The sequence below is a fragment of the Heptranchias perlo genome, chromosome 11, assembly GCF_035084215.1.
Source record: "Heptranchias perlo isolate sHepPer1 chromosome 11, sHepPer1.hap1, whole genome shotgun sequence".
NCBI lineage: Eukaryota > Metazoa > Chordata > Chondrichthyes > Hexanchiformes > Hexanchidae > Heptranchias > Heptranchias perlo.
Genome location: NC_090335.1, coordinates 42,246,912 through 42,268,053, shown reverse-complemented (window position 1 = coordinate 42,268,053; position 21,142 = coordinate 42,246,912). Strand labels below are relative to the sequence as shown.

The following is a 21,142-nucleotide window of genomic DNA, read 5'->3' as shown; positions in this document are numbered from 1 at the left end:
AGAGTTCTAAAGGAAGTGGCCCTGGAAATAGTGGATGCATTGGTGATCATCTCCCAAAATTCTATAGACTCTGGAACAGTTCCTACAGATTGGAGGGTGGCAAATGTAACCCCACTATTTAAAAAAGGAGGGAGAGAAAAAACAGGGAATTACAGACCAGTTAGCCTAACATCAGTAGTGGAGAAAATGCTCAAGTCTATTATAAAAGATGTGACAACAGAACACTTAGAGGGCATTAACGGGATTGGACAAAGTCAGCATAGGTTTATGAAAGGGAAATCATGCTTAACAAATCTACTGGAGTTTTTTGAGGATGTAACTAGTAGAATAGATAGGGGAGAACCAGTGGATGTGGTGTACTTGGATTTTCAGAAGGCTTTTGATAAGGTCCCACACAAGAGGTTAGTATGCAAAATTAAAGCACATGGGATTGGGGAGAATATACTGGCATAGATTGAGAATTGGTTGACAGACAGGAAACAGAGAGTAGGAATAAACGGGTCTTTTTCCAGGTGGCAGGCAGTGACTAGTGGGGTACTGCAGGGATCAGTGCTTGGGCCCCAGCTATTCACAATATATATCAATGATTTGGATGAGGGAACGGAATGTAACATTTCCAAGTTTGCAGACGACGCAAAGCTGGGGTGGAATGTGAGCTGTGAGGAGGATGCAAAGAGGCTCCAATGTGATTTGGACAAGTTGGGTGAGTGGGCAAGAACATGGCAGATGCAGCATAACGTGGATAAATGTGAGGTTATCCACTTTGGTTGTAAAAACAGAAAGGCAGATTATTATCTGAATGGTGATAGATTGGGAAGAGGAGGTGCAACGAGACCTGGGTGTCCTTGTACACCAGTCACTGAAAGCGAGCATTCAGGTGCAGCAAGCAGTTAGGAAGGCGAATGATCTGTTGGCCTTCATTACAAGAGGATTTGAGTACAGAAGCAGAGATGTCTTACTGCAGTTATACAGGGCCTTGGTGAGACCACATCTGGAGTATTGTGTGCAGTTTTGGTCTCCTTATCTGAGGAAGGATGTTCTTGCAATGGAGGGAGTGCAACGAAGGTTTACCAGACTGATTCCTGGGATGGCAGGACTGATGTATGAGGAGAGATTGGTTCGACTACGCCTATATTCACTAGAGTTTAGAAGAATGAGAGGTGATCTCATCGAAACATACAAAATTCTAATAGGACTACACAGACTAGATGCAGGGAGGATGTTCCCGATGGCTGGGGAGTCCAGAACCAGGGGTCACAGTCTCAGGATGCGGGGTATGCCATTTAGAACAGAGATGAGGAGAAATTTCTTCACTCAGAGGGTGGTGAACCTGTGGAATTCTCTACCACAGAAGGCAGTGGAGGCCAAGTCATTCGATGTATTCAAGAAGGAGATAGATATATTTCTTAATGCTAAAGGGATCAAGGGATATGGGGAAAAAGCGGGAACAGGATACTGAGTTAGACGATCAGCCATGATCATTTTGAATGGCGGAGCAGGCCCGAAGGACTAAATGGCCTACTCTTGCTCCTATTTTCTATGTTTCTATGAGACACTGGGTTGCTCCAGTGTCATCAAACAAAAAAGCCCCCTTTTAAAGGGGCACAACGAATAGAAAACAAAATCATAAAAAACAAAGGAATAATATTGGGGCAGAAATTGCTCCCGAAATAACGGAGGAGCTGAACAGTGCTCTCCGTTGTTAATGGTGAAATGGAGGAGCAAATTCCGGCGTTTGTTAATGCGCAGTTAAACGCAGAAATCCAGAACTTGCTCCACGTGGTTCACCGGCTGTGTGGCAGCTTCAAATTAAAGGGCCATCGTGCGCTACAATCAGAAAAATCATTGAAAAAGTGCAAACTTGCTTATCTGTCCGGCTGGAAAGCGATGAATTAAGCCACCAAACAGGTGGCGTAAAAATATGGGTCTAAATGAAGTTTTAACAGAGCGGTAAGTCTTAATGACTGCCTAACAACTAAAAATTAACTTTAAAAAATGTGGCGTCTCATTATTCCTTATTTTAATAGTATTTGGTCATCCTGCCATTAGTTATCTGGTTATCCGCTACCATTCTCGACTGGATATTATAGGGCTACAGAGCTTTGCTCTGATCCGAAGTGAGTTTAAGGATTACCTCTGTGTCAATAACCTAGTAAAACAACAGACGGTGTGGATTCAGAGGGGAAAATCCTGTCTGATCAATGTGCCTGATTTTTTTTTGAGGAACGGTTATCCCAAGTGGACCGTGGTAAGCCCTACAACATGGTGCATTGACTTTAAAAAAACTGACATTTAGTAGTCCACGACAGGCTGCTAGTTAAGCTTAAAACAATGGGAATGCAGGGTAAAACTTGGAAATGGGTAAGAAATTGGCTGAAGGGCAGAACGTGTAGGTACTTGTTACAAGAGTTACGTTAGGGTGGGGTGGAGGTCAGAGTGAGGTGCCCCAGGGAATGGTTTTGGAACCCTAGCCATTACTACTTTAAATGAATAACTTGGATTCAGAAACTCAATGCAAATTGTTCAAAGTTGCAGATACCAAAATAGGAGAGGCAGTTCAATCTGAGGAGATAGCTTAGGAACAAAAAGATAAGTTGGACAACACATGTAAGTAGGAGAAGGAACAATGGCAGTTGGAATTTAATATGGACAAGGGATCTAGGAGTTTTAATAGATTCAATGATCAACATGTCTAACCGTTGCAGAATAGCAATTAACAAAATCAATTAAATGCTGCACTATATAGCCGAAACAACAGAATAGAAGTCAGAGTAAGTTGCACTGAAACTACAGTACTCTGGTTAGACCGTACCTTGAGTACTGTGTTCAGTTCTGGTCACCAATACACAAGGGATGCAGTTCAGAAAAGAGCCACAAGGCTGATCTCCAGTGTCAGTGGACTGAGCTTTACAGCTTTGAAAAGAGGTGACTGAGAGTTGACCATGTTGAGATGTATAAGCTGGTTCCCCCAACACCAGGTTGGGCTACTGCACCTTTAAACTGCATCTACCAACAACAACAACTGGCATTTATATAGCACCTTTCACGTAGTAAAACGTCCCAAGGTGCTTCACATGAGCATTATCAAACAAAATTTGACAACGAATCACATAAGGAGATATTAGGACAGGTGGCCAAAAGCTTGGTCAAAGAGATGGGTTTTAAGGAGCATCTTATAGGAGGAGAGAAAGGCAGAGAGGTTTAGGGAGGGAATTTCAGAGCTTAGGGCCTACAGAGTTGAAGGCACGGCCACCAATGGTGGAGCGATGAAAATCGGGGATGCGCAAGAGGTCAGAATTGGAGGGGCGCAGAGATCTCGGAGGGTTGTAGGCACGGAGGAATTTGAAAACAAGGATGAGAATTTTTATGAGAATAATGATGAGAATAATCGAGACGTTGACGGAGGGTCAGCGAGCACCGGGGTGATGGGTTAACCAGGTTGGTTCCTTCTGTCAATAGGTGGCATTGCTCTTTCCCAGGTCCGTTAAGGTAACATTTTACTTTTTATATTCTTTCCTATGCTGTTTGCTCCTTGTAGCAGAATCTTTGCTTCCCATTGCTCTGGGCCTGCTACTTACTTTTTGCTGCTCCCCTGGGCTGACTGTGTTAGTCGATGCAGCCTATCTGTTTAGCTGCTCACAGGTCCGATCTTCGCTGGTTTACAGGCTGTTCATGTTTTAAAGCACTTGCTAGCATGACCTGCCTCCTCAGCCCCAGGCTCCCCGTCCTCTCCTGTTTGTCGCTGCTGTGCCGTGTATGCTTTCCTCTCCCTGCCTGTGTTCCTCAGCATGGCCTGCCCTTCTGGTAGCTCCCGGACCTGCTGGCGCTCTCAACTGCTTTGCCAGCAAATACCTTACAAGCACAATGAGGGCTTTAAAAAGTAACCAGTCAATTTCCAACACAGTGCTGGGAAACTGTCAAAGGACACATGGGGAGTGCAGAAATAGTTTAGGGTAAAGATGCAAAGCAGCAAGGTGCAAAGAGGGGAAGCAGAGGTTCAGCGGAGAAGACAAAATGGGGAAGGTGATGAGGAGAGAGGGAAAGTGGAAAGGAGAGGTCAAGAGCTGGAATGGTGATAGCAGCATGGGATCATGGAATTGTGCCTATGGTGATTGGTTTAAACATATTAAATTTGCTCAAATATCCCATTCACTAAATGTGGCACAATCAAAAAAAAATTCCATTCACTGAGGAGGTTTCTTTTTTCGGAACCTTACTCCTCCCACCTCTATTTTTGTCATTTTACTATTTTAAACCTTCACACTTGTACTTCTAACCCCTAATGTCTTGATCTGTGCTGTACCCAGTCATTACAAAGTTTGTTGACAGACTCGAGTGGGGGAGGGGAGTTTGGAAATACAAATATAACTTTTTTCCTTAAAGATAAAAATTAGAGATGTTTAACTGTGATCATTTCTCCCTTCTACAAAATAACATATTTTTACCAAAAATACAGAAGGGAAATCCTTCAAAAAACCTTGAGCTGTCTAGCCCTTTGCACCGTAGTGTGTACAAACTATTATCTATTAACTCCATACTCAGTAATAGCAATGCAGCCCATCTCAGTTCTCTCTTTTTTGAGGACACAGCAGTACAACAGCAGCTACATATTAAAATGTTTCTGCACATTTAAGTCCAATGCACAGGTATCATGAATCATAGACAGTATCTCCATACAGCATTATATGTGTCTTTAAAGTATCAGATGCTGAATCCAATTAAAAGTGCTTAGATGCTAATTAGGTGTTCTTTCTACGAACTGAGGTAACCTTATAACCAAGAGGAGCTATAGATAAATAAATGTTGCAATTTAAAAATATTTTTACATTTTACATTTGTTTTGTTCAAGCTGATTGGATTTTCCATATTCGGTACTAAGAGGGAAATTCACAGTAGTCCCAGTCTTCATCTGAGGCCTCCATTCAAGTGCATATTGCACATGGGGGAAGAAGATGTCCCTCCTTCTATTCACTGCCTGCACCAGGGCCTCCAAGGCAGCATCAGAGAACCTTGGTGCCCTCTCACTATTTCAATCAAAAGTGTTTCCCTGGTTTCTGCAGCCAGAGTGCCCCTTAGGAGGTGCTGGATGCCTTCGAGTGGCATCATAGACGCCCGCTATCCGGCCCACCCTACAGGCGTGCGGCCAATGAGTAGTGCAGATAGAGCAGGTTGCATGCCTGCGCATTGAAATAATCAGGCAGTACGAATATCATGTCACTTTCAGCAAGCACACATAGTGCATGTCCAGCCCCCCTGCACCCAATTACATGTGCCATTGGATTTCTAGGGCATTATCTCCTCCCACAATGTCCATACCTTTAATAATCTTAAATATCTGGATCAGATCCTTTCTATTTCTCTATCCAGTAAGGCATCAAGTTTCTTTGATCACAGGACGGGGATCATCCCTGTTGCCCTTATCTGGACGTTCTCTATAGTCACTTCCCGAGAAGGGTGGACCATAACTGGATACAGTGCTCGAAATGAGGTTATCCTTCTGTAACCCTATTATTGCGGTCTTAGTTTTGTAATAAATTGTCTGGGAAATATAAATGCAGGGAGGATTGTTATTTCAATGGATAGAAGAGGTAAGTAGGAAAAGGGGTTAATAATGAGATACTGTCAAATGGCTTTAGCAGCTGGCAAAGCGCCTTCAACAACTCCAACTTCAATCTTTGTCTCCTTTATGTCATCTGTAATGTCACCTGCTGTTTGTTGCCTCCCTCCTCTGGGTGGTCCACAGTGAAGCCTTGTTATATTATTAAGCGTACAGCATGCATACTACAATAATGTAGGAAACCTGGGGTGAGCTGTATTACAGCCCTTGAATTGTAAATAGTTCTCTCTCTTCAGGCACTGACCCCTTCCCTTTCAAAACTGCTGTCTTTGTGCTTTTGTGAAGAGGGAGGTGACACTGAGCAGATTCAAGGAGTTTCCTTGTGGCCGATTTGGCAGCGACAATGCCAAAAGCTGAGGTGAATCGCACATTCGTCATTTTTGCTGTTGATGATCCGCGATCTGAGAGCTAAGGATCACTTGGGAGAAATTAGAAGGCTGCTCACCCTCTATAAACAAAATATGTGGCTAACAATTATGATACGGACTGAATGTAATTTCAATCTGTTTGTATTCAATACATTTTGAACTAAATCAGCATGAAATACATATGTCACAACATGGAAATAGGCCATTCGGCCCAACCAGTCCAGGTTGGCGTTTACCCTCCATGTGAGCAAATAGCTCTGATCACATTTACCCACCCTGTTACCATATCACTTCAACCCCTTGCTTCTTCATCTACCTATCCAATTTAATTTTGAATGTTGACATGATTTCTGTCTCCACACTAACCCTGGAAGTGAATTCCACAGCCTCACAACTCTATGGTGAAGAAGTTTCTCCTGCCCTCTATTCTAAATCACTTACATTTAATCTTGCATCTATGGACCCTTGTTGTTGACCCCATAGCTACTGGAAACAGTCGGCTTCTATCTAGCCTGACCCACCCTTTCATAATTCTAAACAATTTTATCATATTGCTCTGTAATCTGTGTTGTCTTAATAAAAAGAGACCCAATTTTTCAAGTTTTTCCTTGCATTTTTGTATTTCCTCACACCAGGCAGCATCCTAGTGAATCTGCATTGTATTCTCTCTAAAGCCTCAATATCTTTCCTATAGTGTGGAGCTCAATACTGCACACAGTATAACTGAGCTTGTATATAGGTTTATCATTACCACATGACTTTTATAGTCTATACCTCCCGAGATAAAAGTTAGAATTCTATTAGTTTTTTTTAAGATGTGGAGATTCCGGTGATGGACTGGGGTTGACAATTGTAAACAATTTTACAACACCAAGTTATAGTCCAACAATTTTATTTTAAAATTCACAAGCTTTCGGAGGCTTTTCTTTCCTCAGGTGAATGTCAAGAAATCCTCGAACCTCTCGCATTTATAAATCACAGAACAATACCTGGTGATTACAGATAGTCTTTTCAACTGCCCGTTGCCAAGGCAACCAAAGTGTTCAGACAGTTAGGTGTTACCTACAGGGCCACCGAATATACAAACGGCCAGAACAAAAAAAAAGAGAGGCAGAAACATAGAAACATCCGGAAGGAAAAGACAGCAATTGACCCGTTATATTAAAAACAGTTAACTTTTGTTCGCTGGTGGGGTTACGTGTAGCGTGACATGAACCCAAGATCCCGGTTGAGGCCGTCCTCATGGGTGCGGAACTTGGCTATCAATTTCTGCTCGATGATTTTGCGTTGTCGTGTGTCTCGAAGGCCGCCTTGGAGAACGCATACCCGAAGGTCGGTGGCTGAATGTCCTTGACTGCTGAAGTGTTCCCCGACTGGGAGGGAACCCTCCTGTCTAGCGATTGTTGCGCGGTGTCCATTCATCCGTTGTCGCAGCGTCTGCATGGTCTCGCCAATGTACCATGCTTTGGGGCATCCTTTCCTGCAACGTATGAGGTAGACAACGTTGGCCGAGTCACAGGAGTATGAACCATGCACCTGGTGGGTGGTGTCCTCTCGTGTGATGGTGGTATCTGTGTCGATGATCTGGCATGTCTTGCAGAGGTTACCGTGGCAGGGTTGTGTGGTGTCGTGGACGCTGTTCTCCTGAAAGCTGGGTAATTTGCTGCGAACGATGGTCTGTTTGAGGTTGGGTGGCTGTTTAAAGGCGAGTAGTGGAGGTGTGGGGATGGCCATAGCGAGGTGTGAGAACCTCTCTGGATACATCGAGGGCATCCTGAAACCCATCGTACAGGGAACCCCCAGCTTCTGTCGCGACACTACAGACTTTCTACAAAAACTCAGTACCCACGGACCAGTTGAACCAGGAACACTTCTCACCACGATGGACGTCTCGGCATTCTACACCAGTATCCCCCACGATGACGGCATCGCTGCGACAGCATCAATACTCAACACCAACAACAGCCAATCTCCGGACGCCATCCTACAACTCATCCGCTTCATCCTGGATCACAATGTCTTCACCTTCGATAACCAGTTCTTTACCCAAACACACGGAACAGCCATGGGGACCAAATTCGCACCCCAATACGCCAACATTTTCATGTACAAGTTCGAGCACGACTTCTTCACTGCACAGGACCTCCAACCAACGCTATACACCAGATACATCGACGACATTTTCTTTCTATGGACCCACGGCGAAGAATCACTAAACATTACACGATAACATTAACAAGTTCCATCCCACCATCAAGCTCACCATGGACTACTCCTCAGAATCAGTTTCTTTCTTGGACACACGAATCTCCATCAAAGATGAGCACCTCAGCACCTCACTCTACCGCAAGCCCACGGACAACCTCACGATGCTCCACTTTTCCAGCTTCCACCCTAACCACGTCAAAGAGGCCATCCCCTATGGACAGGCCCTGCGAATACACAGGGTCTGCTCAGACGAGGAGGAACGCGATGGACACCTACAGACGCTGAAAGACGCCCTCGTAAGAACGGGATATGACGCTCGACTCATCGATCGACAGTTCCGACGGGCCACAGCGAAAAATCGCATAGACCTCCTCAGAAGACTAACACGGGACGCAACCAACAGAGTACCCTTCGTCGTCCAGTACTTCCCCGGAGCGGAGAAACTACGCCATGTTCTCCGCAGCCTTCAACATGTCATCAATGACGACGAACACCTCGCTATGGCTATCCCCACACCTCCACTACTCGCCTTTAAACAGCCACCCAACCTCAAACAGACCATCGTTCGTAGCAAATTACCCAGCTTTCAGGAGAACAGCGTCCACGACACCACACAACCCTGCCACAGTAACCTCTGCAAGACATGCCAGATCATCGACACAGATACCACCAACACACGAGAGGACACCACCCACCAGGTGCATGGTTCATACTCCTGTGACTCGGCCAACGTTGTCTACCTCATACGGTGCAGGAAAGGATGCCCCAAAGCATGGTACATTGGCGAGACCATGCAGACGCTGCGACAACGGATGAACGGACACCGCGCAACAATCGCCAGACAGGAGGGTTCCCTCCCAGTCATGGAACACTTCAGCAGTCAAGGACATTCAGCCACCGACCTTCGGGTAAGCGTACTCCAAGGCGGCCTTCGAGACACACGACAACGCAAAATCGTCGAGCAGAAATTGATAGCCAAGTTCCGCACCCATGAGGACGGCCTCAACCGGGATCTTGGGTTCATGTCACGCTACACGTAACCCCACCAGCGAACAAAAGCTAACTGTTTTTAATATAACGGGTCAATTGCTGTCTTTTCCTTCCGGATGTTTCTATGTTTCTGCCTCTCTGTTTTTTTTGTTCTGGCCGTTTGTATATTCGGTGGCCCTGTAGGTAACACCTATCTGTCTGAACACTTTGGTTGCCTTGGCAACGGGCAGTTGAAAAGACTATCTGTAATCACCAGGTATTGTTCTGTGATTTATAAATGCGAGAGGTTCGAGGATTTCTTGACATTCACCTGAGGAAGGAGGAAGCCTCCGAAAGCTTGTGAATTTTAAAATAAAATTGTTGGACTATAACTTGGTGTTGTAAAATTGTTTACAGTTTTTTTTAAAAAACAGCCTTATCAACCTAAGGTGCTCACTTTAATGTCTTGTGAATTTGTACCCCCAAATCCCTCTGCTCTTCTATAGAACTAAGTCTACTTCAATTCAGATAAAATTACTGCTGTTATTTTCTTTGCCAAAATGCATCAGGTCATACTTACTGACATTGAATTACCACTTTTTAGCCCATTCTCCAATCTTATCAATATCCCTTTGTAGCTTCCTAAAGAAATAACAATACCTCCTATTTTGGTATCATCTGCACACCATTCCCTCTAGGGCTATATCCAGGTTATTGATCTACACAGTGAACAGAAGTGGCCCCAGAACTGAACCCTGTGAGACGTCACTATCCACTTCCAACCATTCTGAAAAACTGCCCTTAATTGCTATTCTCTGATTTCTCCCTTTTCAATTCAGTTTACTATCCTCCCCAGTAAAGAGGTGAGCCGCAAAAACAAATCTGGATAGCCACTTTCTCATACCCATAATTTGCTGGGTGACTGGTTGTTGCTGTGGTTCCTCTGTGTTGCTGATGGTTGGCACTCAAGGGTTTCCTGGTGCAGTTCCTGAAAATAAAACATCCTGGGCGGCTGGACGCTGCAATTCGCCGACGTGGCCGCCGAGCGGCGCTGGCGGCCGGAGCTGCAGTTCATCGGTGCGGCCGCAGGATGACGCTGCGGCGGCCGGTTTGTTCGGTTGCTAATGGCAGGCGGTTTTGTTTACTTCCGGGTCGACTCCCCTCCCCTCCCCCGGAGCCGGTGGCGGAGAGAGAGTTCGACAAGAGGAGATGGCGACGGAACCGGAGACGGAGCGACAGGACGTGCCGGGTGAGTGAGGCCGATCACGGTGTTAATTAAATACACGAGGCCCCGGAGGGTCAGGCCGATCACCAGTGTTAAATACACGAGGCCCCGGAGGGTCCCAGGGACGGACCTGTTGAACTGTCGCTGAACCCGGGCAGCGTCTGTTTGCAAATAAATACAATGAAATATGGTGAACTGCGAGACTATAAAACACGTCATTAACCTTCGGTGACCCGGGCCTGAGGTTACCGCCTCCGAAGGAAATGTAGTGAATTAACATTAACTTGTGTGGGGCAGGCTTGATGGGCCAGCTGGTCTTTTGCTGCCGGTCGATTTCGTATGTTCACATTCTCCAAGTGTCCGAAAGCGCTCCAGGAAGGCGAAAAGGGGGCAGCGATGGGAGAGGGTGTGAGGATCTAAGGGAAGACGTGGCCAAGGAGGGAGTGTTGGAAGTGGTAGAAAGGGTTAACAAGGTGAAAGGATTCTGAGGAGAATGTTCCAGAGTGGGACCAATAAAGCTGAAGGAGGCTTGGTTGCTGAAAGGTGGAGAGGAGGCAGGAGGATGCTTGTAGGGTTCATAAAATGATACAGCACTGACGGAGGTCCATCGTGCTTGTTGCCGGCGCTTTCAAAGATCTAGTCAATTGGTCCCACTCCCCTGCTCTTTCCCCATAGACTTGCAAATTTCCCCCTTCTAGTATTTTTCCAAATCCCGTTTGAACTTTATTATTGAATCTGCTTCCACCACACTTTCAGGCAGTGCATTCCAGATCATAACTTGCTGCTTAAAAAAAATGTCTCCTCATCTCACCTCTGGTGATAGAATCATAGAATCATAGAAGTTACAACATGGAAACAGGCCCTTCGGCCCAACATGTCCATGTCGCCCAGTTTATACCACTAAGCTAGTCCCAATTGCCTGCACTTGGCCCATATCCCTCTATACCCATCTTACCCATGTAACTGTCCAAATGCTTTTTAAAGACAAAATTGTACCCGCCTCTACTACTGCCTCTGGCAGCTCGTTCCAGACACTCACCACCCTTTGAGTGCAAAAATTGCCCCTCTGGACCCTTTTGTATCTCTCCCCTCTCACCTTAAATATATGCCCCCTCGTTATAGACTCCCCTACCTTTGGGAAAAGATTTTGACTATCTACCTTATCTATGCCCCTCATTATTTTATAGACTTCTATAAGATCACCCCTTAACCTCCTACTCTCCAGGGAAAAAAGTCCCAGTCTGTCTAACCTCTCCCTGTAAGTCAAACCATCAAGTCCCGGTAGCATCCTAGTAAATCTTTTCTGCACTCTTTCTAGTTTAATAATATCCTTTCTATAATAGGGTGACCAGAACTGTACACAGTACTCCAAGTGTGGCCTCACCAATGCCCTGTACAACTTCAACAAGACATCCCAACTCCTGCATTCAATGTTCTGACCAATGAAACCAAGCATGCCGAATGCCTTCTTCACCACCCTATCCACCTGTGACTCCACTTTCAAGGAGCTATGAACCTGTACTCCTAGATCTCTTTGTTCTATAACTCTCCCCAACGCCCTACCATTAACGGAGTAGGTCCTGGCCCGATTCGATCTACCAAAATGCATCACCTCACACTTATCTAAATTAAACTCCATCTGCCATTCATCGGCCCACTGGCCCAATTTATCAAGATCCCGTTGCAATCCTAGATAACCTTCTTCACTGTCCACAATGCCACCAATCTTGGTGTCATCTGCAAACTTACTAACCATGCCTCCTAAATTCTCATCCAAATCATTAATATAAATAACAAATAACAGCGGACCCAGCACCGATCCCTGAGGCACACCGCTGGACACAGGCATCCAGTTTGAAAAACAACCCTCTACAACCACCCTCTGTCTTCTGTCGTCAAGCCAATTTTGTATCCAATTGGCTACCTCACCTTGGATCCCATGAGATTTAACCTTATGTAACAACCTACCATGCGGTACCTTGTCAAAGGCTTTGCTGAAGTCCATGTAGACCACGTCTACTGCACAGCCCTCATCTATCTTCTTGGTTACCCCTTCAAAAAACTCAATCAAATTCGTGAGACATGATTTTCCTCTCAAAACCATGCTGACTGTTCCTAATTAGTCCCTGCCTCTCCAAATGCCTGTAGATCCTGTCCCTCAGAATACCCTCTAACAACTTACCCACTACAGATGTCAGGCTCACCGGTCTGTAGTTCCCAGGCTTTTCCCTGCCGCCCTTCTTAAACAAAGGCACAACATTTGCTACCCTCCAATCTTCAGGCACCTCACCTGTAGCGGTGGATGATTCAAATATCTTTGCTAGGGGACCCGCAATTTCCTCCCTAATCTCCCATAACATCCTGGGATACATTTCATCAGGTCCCGGAGATTTATCTACCTTGATGCGCGTTAAGACTTCCAGCACCTCCGTCTCTGTAATATGTACACTCCTCAAGACATCACTATTTATTTCCCCAAGTTCCCTAACATCCATGCCTTTCTCAACCGTAAATACCGATGTGAAATATTCATTCAGGATCTCACCCATCTCTTTTGCCAATTGCCTTAAATCTGTGTCCTCTGGTTACTGACCCTTCTGCCACTGGAAACAGTTTCTCCTTATTTATTCTATCAAAACCCCTCATTATTGAACACCTCTATTAAATCTCCCCATAACCTTATCTGCTCTAAGGGGAACAAATCCAGCTTCTCTAGTCTCTCCACGTAACCAAAGTCCTGCATCTCTGGTAGAATTCTAGTAAATCCCTTCTGCACCCTCTCTAAGGTCTTGACATCCTAACGTGTGGTGCTCAGAATTGAACACAATACTCCAGCTGGTGCCTGACCAGTGATTTGTAAAGGTTTAGGATAACTTCCTTGCTTTTATACTCTATGCCACGGTTTATAAAGCCAAGGATTCTGCATGCATTTTTAACAGCTTTTTCAACTTGTCCTGCCACCATCAAAGATTTGTGTATGTACACCCCAGGTCTCTCTGTTCCTGCACCCCCTTTAAAATTGTATTTATTTAGTTTATATTGCCTCTCCACACTCTTCCTTCCAAAATGCAACACTTCACACTTCTGTGTTAAATTTCATCTGCCATTTCACCAGTCTGTCTATGTCTTCCTGAAGTCTGTTACTATCCTCGTCGCTGTTTACTATATTTTTTGAGTTTCATGTCATAAGAAATAGGAGCAGGAGTAGGCCATCCAGCCCCTTGAGCCTGCTCCACCATTCAACAAGATCATGGCTGATCTTTGACCTCAATGCCATTTTCCTGCACCATCCCCATATCCCTTGATGCCTTTAATATCTAGAAATCTATCGATCTCTGTTTTGAATGTGCTCAACGACTGAGCCTCCACAGCCCTCTGGGGTAGAGAATTCCAAAGATTCACCACTCTCTGAATGAAGAAATTTCTCCTCATCTCAGTCCTAAATGGCCTACCCCTTATTCTGAGATTTTGACCCCTGGTTCTAGACTCCCCAACCAGGGGAAATATCCTCCATACATCTATCCTGTCGAGCCCTGTAAGAATTTTATATGTTTCAATGAGATCATCTCTCACTCTTCTAAACTCTAGAGAATACAGGCCTAGTCTACTCAATCTCTCCTCATACGACAGCTCCCTCTATGGCAGGTATATCTTTTCTTGGGTAAGGAGACCAAAATTGTACACGATACTCCAGGTGCAGTCTCACCAAGGCCCTATATAATTGCAGTGAGACATCTTTACACCTGTACTCAAATCCTCTTGTAATAAAGGCCAACATACCATTTGCCTTCCTAATTGCTTGCTGCACCTGTATGTTAGCTTTTAGTGACTCATGTACAAGGACACCAGGTCCCTTTGAACATCAACATTTCCCATTCTTTCACCATTTAAAAAATACTCTGCATTTCTGTTTTTCCTACCAAAATGGATAACTTCACATTCTTCCTCATTACATTCCATCTGCCATGTTCTTGCCCACTCACTTAGCCTGTCTGTATCCCCTTGAAGCCTCTTTGCATCCTCCTCACAACTCACATTCCCACCTAGCTTTGTGTTATCAGCAAACTTGAAAATATTACATTTGGTCCCCTCATCCAAATCATTGATTATAGATTGTGACTAGCTGGGGCCCAAGCACTGATCCCTGCAGTACCCCACTAGTCACAGTCTGCCAACGTGAAAAAGACCCATTTATTCCTACACTCTGTCTTTTGTCTGTTAACCAATTCTCAATCCATGCCAGTATATTACCCCCAATTCAATGTGCTCTAACTTTGTTCACCAACCTGTGTGGGACCTTATTGAAAACCTTCTGAAAATCCAAATACACCACATCCATTGGTTCCCCCTTATTTATTCTACTAGTTACATCCTCAAAGAACTCCAATAGGTTTGTTAAACATGATTTCCCTTTTGTAAATCCATGTTGACTCTGCCAAATCCTATTATTATTTTCTAAGTTTATCACATCCTTTATAATAGATTCTAGCATTTTCCCTACTACTGATGTCAGGCTAACAGGTCTGTCGTTCCCTGTTTTCTCTCTCCCTCCTTTCTTAAATAATGGGGTTACATTTGCTACCCTCCAATCTGCAGGAACCATTCCAGAATCCATAGAATTTTGGAAGATGACAACCAATGCATCCACTATCTCTATAGCCATCTCGCTCAAAACCCTGGGATGTAGATCATCAGGTCCTTGGGATTTATTGACTTTCAGTCCCATTAATTTCTCTAGTACTATTTTTTTTAACTAATACTAATTTTTTTAATTCCTCATTTGCAAACTTTGAAATTATACCCTGTATACCCAAGTCCAGGCCATTAATGTATATTAAAAAGAGCAGTGATCCTAATGCCACCCCTGGGGACACCACTGTATACTTCCCTCCAGTCTGAAAAATAACCATGCACTACTACTCTCTGCTTTCTGTCCTTTAGCCAATTTTGTATCCACACTACAATTGCCCCTTTAATCCCATGGGCTTCAGTTTTGCTAACAAGTCCATTATGTGGTACTTTATCAAATGCCCTTTGAAAGTCCCTATACACAACATCAACCGCTCTACCCTCATCAAGCCTCTCCGTTACTTCATCAAAGAACTCAATCAAGTTAGTCAAACATGATTTGCCTTTAACAAATCCATGCTGGCTGTCATTTATTAACCCATATTTTTCCAAGTGACAATTAATTTTGTCTTGGATTATTCTCCAAAAGTTTCTCCCCCTCCCCTTTTTTGAACAGGGTTGTAATATTTGCAATCCTCCAGTCCTCCGGCACTGTCCCCATACCTAAGGAGGATTGGAAGATTGTGGCCAGAGCCTCCATTATCTCCACCCTTACTTCCCTCAGGATGCATCCCATTCGACCGGGTGACTTTTCTACTTTGAGCGCTGCCAACCTTTTAAGTACCTCCTCTTCAACTATTTTTATCCTATCCAATTTCTCTACTACCTCCTCCTTCACTATGACATTGGCAGCATCCTCTTCTTTAGTGAAGACAGATGCGAAATACTTATTTAGTATCTCAGCAATGTCCTCTGCCTCCGCAAGATGATCTTTTTGGTCTCTAATCGGTCCCACCCTTCCTTTGACTACCCTTTAATAAGCATATACAGAGTAAAAGACTTTTGGGTTCCCTTTTATGTTACCTGCTAATCTATTCTCATACACTCTCTTTACCCCTCTTATTTGCTTCTTCAGTTCTCCTCTGTACTTTTTGTATTCAGCTTGGTTCTCTACTGCATTATGAGCCTGACATTTATCATAAGCCTCCTTTTTCTGTTTGATTTTTAATCTTTATACCTTTAATCATCCAGGAAGCTCTAGCTTTGGATGTCCTTCCTTTCCCCTCATGGCAATATGTCTAGTCTCTACTTGAATTATCTCTTCTTTGAAGGCCTCCCATTGCTCATTTGCTGTTTTACCTGCCAATCTTTGATTCCAATCCACCTGGGCCAGATCTCCTTTCAACTCACTGAAATTAACCCTCCTTCAGTTGAGTATATTCACATTTGATTGTTCCTTGTCCTTTTCCATAACTACTCTAAACCTAATAATATTGTGATCCCTGTTTCCCAAATGCTTCCCCACTGAAACATGCTCCACTTCTTTCCCCAGAACCAGGTCCAGCACTGCTTCCTTCCTCATTGGGCTGGAAAAATACTGGTCAAGAAAGTTTGCGTACACATTTCAGGAGCCGCCCCGCCCCCCGCCCCGCCCCGCCCCGCCCCGCCCCGCCCGGCCGCCCCCCGCCCCGCCCCGCCCCGCCCCGCCCCGCCCCGCCCGGCCCGTTATTTTCCCAGTCTATATTAGGATAATTGAAGTCTACCATTATCATTATAGTTCTTGCATCTTTCTGAAATTTGCTCCTATATCTCCTTCCCACTATTTGGTGGCCTATAGTATGCACCCAGCACCATAATTAGTGGACATCAGGTGAAGAGAGGATCAATCTTGGTTGCACTGTCCATAATTGAACAGCTTGCTGACATTAACTATTTAGGCTTGCACATGACTAATGGCTGATTAGACAAGGTACCTCTGGAACCATATCCCAAACAAGTTAGCATCTTTAGGCTCTATGGTTTAACTGTGCAGTACACATAATGTAGTTGATTCATCAACTGCACCCTGAACAACAGCACATTATAGAGGTTTAATAAATGGTGTGTAAAATATGCCTTTAGTTTTTTTTGTGCTGTTTTGTTTGTACAGAGTTTCCCAGTTTTATCTCCAATCTCTCAATATCCTGGTCCAAGCTGTGTCCTTTTTATTGGCAACTTCTTGGCAAACTAGTGTTTGAAGGTTCAACAGCATCCTACTGTCTGTGTTCTCTCTGAATGAGGTTGACAAATTAGTTGCATTAGTTTCTTATTTAAGGTCCGCTTTATGGTATTAGGGAGCTGGGGTGAGACTGCTCAAACTCATTAAATGTGGTCCCCAGAAGCAGACTTTTACCGAGTAGATGCAGCATGAAGTAGATTTAATATCTAATGTTTTTGATGCAGGTGCCAAATGGCGTATTGAAAATGTAATTTCCACACTGAATAAATGCAGTTTCAGCACTGAGTGCCAGCTGTCCCAATCAAAATAATATGGATGTTAGTTGTTGTCTTATTAGGCTTAAAGGGACTTGCGATGACAGTGTATTAAGTTCTTGTTTTTAAATGCATTTTTGTTGAATTTTCAAGGACTTCAGTATTGTCGTGTAATGCTGCTTTTAGCGATTGATATGCATCATCCTTATTGGGTTTATTCCAGAGACTGCTTTATTGATCTTGTTTGTTAGTTGATTATGAAAAGTGGGAACAAATGCTAAAAAGTAATTACCGTTTTCCAAGAACCAAGATTGCTGTTTTTAAAATTATTACTGATATCTTGCTTGTTAATGCTTTCTGTAAAATTCTGGCTTTCAAATTTTTCAATCGAGGAGCAAGCTCCGGCGTTCGCACATGTGCAGTCAAATGCAGAAATCCGGAACTTGCACCTCCTGGTTCGCCGGCAATATGACAGCTTTGAATTAAAGGGATATTGCCGGTTGCAATCAGTGAAATCATTGAAAAAGCGCCAACTTGCCCACAAAACAGGTATGCTTAAAAATACCAGGTCTAAACTACATTTTAATAGTGCAGTAAGTCTTAATGACTGCCAAACAATTAAAAATTAACTTTTTAAAAAATGTGGAGTCTCATTGTTCGTTACTTTAATAGTTTTTGGTCATTAAAAATTTTTTTTTTAAAAGAATTATATTTTTTTTACTTTTCCCTTCTGTCTCTTTTATTTCATTCAATTATTTCTTCCCCTCTCTCTTTTTCGCTGTCTATAACTGTTTTTATAATGATTTTAATGTTGTACCTTTCACTTCCTGGATATTACGTTCCAGCTTGCAGAAACAGTTTCACTGCTTGTCAAAAATGCTGCAGTCTGATTGGTCGAGGGGAGAGCGCGATTCTCCCGCTTCTCCCAGGGTCCTAGCTTCGCTTGAACTAAAGCTGAGCTCTTCACCGCTTCCTATTCAAGGAAGTGCCTGAAGTAAAGACCGTGGTAAGTTAGCGGGTTAATATAAATCTATAGAACGACGAGCACTGTTGGTTCGCCACTCCGAGCAATTTCTGGGCCAATATCAGCGATCCATAAGGTATATGGAGTCGAGTGTTGGTTGAGCTTTGAGGATGTTGTTAGCGAGGATTGTGAATTAGATGGTGCACTGTGGCTACGGAATACTGCCGATGTCAGTGAAGGTAAACCCATACTGGAGGTAACACATTGTGCTTTTTAGTGGCAGCAACTCCTCAACAGAAGACTTCTGTGTTTACCCTTCGCCATACAGCCCATTGTTACTGCATGGTACATCGTACATCACTACTCCTGATATCAAAACTGAGCTGAGCTGACACTAAATAAGAGTAAAGCAACGTGCCATGATGCAATGTGACTGATGATCCGATGCCATCCAATCACGTTTACATGGTCGTAGTGTAGCCACCCCCCCCCCCCCCCCCCCACCCCCAGTTACCATCTGGAATTAGGTGGGCCACACACACAATGTCAGTTTGCCGGGATTACTTGTACATTGACAGAAATCTAGATTCAAGTTCTAACTTCATGGATGCTAGTTTGAAAATCACTGCTTTGAAACATTGAGTACACTGAATTAGCAGAACAGTATAGTATGTAAATTATTTTATTATCTGGAAGTATATTGTATTTTTTCTGGGAATGTGGAGCAGCTGCTTTCTTTTCTGGGGAGAGGGAAGTGCATACAGTTTCAAAGATTACACAAATACTACAAAGAAGTGTTTTAAATGAGCATTCATTTTGACCAGTTCAACTTTTTGTTGGCGACTATTTTTGAGTTATAATGTAAGTGCCTTGTATTGCTATATTACTAGGTATATACACTGTGTTCTCATTGACATCATGTCAGTATTCATACAATGTTCTAGCTATTCAATGGTTGCTGCTTTGATCTGGCTTAATAAATCTGGATCATGGCATGTGCTATAGACTGTCGTGTGATATTTCATGCATTAGTTGATAGTTTAATTTGTGTTGGTGGAAGAGAAGGGAACACGAGAATGGCCACAAAATGAATACTTCTGCAGTGTTTTGATGTATCCATTGATAAAATCAAATGAATGTTAATAATTTATGTTCTTAAGGGCTGAGGGAAATATGAGCTCTTCGGTGTGCCAGAAACATTTCTACAGCATGTCATCTTGTATGCTCTTTCTTAAAATATAGATTAGCTGGTTATTCATCTGTTTTGCTGTTTGTAAGATCTTGCTGCGTGCAAAATGGCTGCTGTGTTTGCCTACACAACAGTGACTGCACTTCAAAGCAATTCATTGTATGTAAAGCATAATAGGATGTTTGTAAATGCAATTTCTTTTTTTAAGTGACAGAATTTTACTTTATTAGCATGTTAGCAATCTGTACAAAAGAAACAAAAGCCCTGTGTATGAACTTTCTCCTGGTTCTCGGCCATTCCAAACAGATGAGCAATAGAAAAATATTACTTCTGCAGATGGCAAATCTGCTGTCATTGCCTCCCCCTCAAAAAACCTGCCCTTGACCCCTCTGTCCTTGCAAACTACCACCCTATCTTCTCCCTTTCCTCTCCAAAGTCCTTCAACATGTTGTCCCCTCCCAAATCCATGCCCATCTTTCCCGCAACTCCATGTTTGAATCCCTCCAATCAGGTTTCCGCCCCGCCATAGTACTGAAATGACCCTAATCAAAGTCACGCAACATCCTATGTGACTGTGACTGTGGTGCACTACCCCTTCTCATCTTTCTTTACCTGTCTGCAGCCTTTGACATGGTTGACCACACCATCCTCCCCCTCCTCTCCTTCATTGTCCAGCTGAGTAGGACTGCCCTCGCTTGATTCCACTCTCATCCGGTCGTAGCCAGAGAATCTCCTGTAATGGCTTCTTTTCCCACCCCGCATCATTACTTCTGGAATCCCCCTTAACCCCTCCTATTTCTCATCTACATGCTGCCCCTTGGTGACGTCATCTGAAAACATGACAGGTTCCACATGTATGCTGACGACACCCACCACCATCTCTCTCGACCCCTCCACTGTCTCTGATTTGTCACACTGCTTGTCCAACATCCAGATGAGCAAAAATTTCCTCCAGCTAAATATTGGGAAGACCGAAGCCACTGTCTTTGGTCTCCGCCACAAACTCCATTCCCTAGCCACCGACTCCATCCCTCTCCCTGGCCACTGTCTGAGGCTGAACCAGACCATTCGCAACCTTGGCATCCTGTTTGGCCCTGAGATGAGCTTCCGACCATATATCCACTCCATCGCCAAGACCGCCTACTTCCACCTCCATAACATGGCCCGTCTCTGCCCCGCCTCAGCTCATCTGCTGCTGAAACCCTCATCCATGCCTTTGTTACCTCTAGACTTGACTATTCCAATGCTCTCCTGGCCGATCTCCCAGTCTCCACTCTCCATAAACTTGAGCTCATCCAAAACTCTGCTGTCCATATCCTAATTTGAACCAAGTCCCATTCTCCCATCACCCCTGTGCTCGCTGACCTACATTGGCTCCCGGTCCAGCAACACCTCGATTTTAAAATTCTGAGCCTTGCATTTTCAAATCCCTCCTTGGCCTCACCATCCCCCCCCCCCACCACACCATCTCCAGCCCTACAACTTCCTCCAGTACTACAACCCTCCAAGATCTATGCGCTCATCCAATTCTTGCCTCTTGCACATCCCCGATTTTCTTCGC

General features: G+C 44.1%; 1 protein-coding gene across 6 annotated transcripts in view; it reads left to right on the top strand.

The window, feature by feature from the left end:
* rpgra (retinitis pigmentosa GTPase regulator a) overlaps positions 1–21,142 on the top strand; it is a 128,117-nt gene that overhangs the window by 1,889 nt on the left and 105,086 nt on the right. For 3 of the 6 annotated variants that reach the window (XM_067992861.1, XM_067992863.1, XM_067992860.1), the window contains exon 1: positions 10,304–10,411. The exons of 1 other annotated variant lie outside the window; for it this stretch is intronic. In XM_067992861.1, the coding sequence (XP_067848962.1) occupies positions 10,372–10,411 (40 nt within the window). In that variant the 5' untranslated portion in view covers positions 10,304–10,371. Of the gene's footprint in view, positions 1–10,301; positions 10,412–21,142 lie in introns of those variants that run through there. 2 more of the 6 variants (XM_067992865.1, XM_067992864.1) reach the window with 2 other exon arrangements.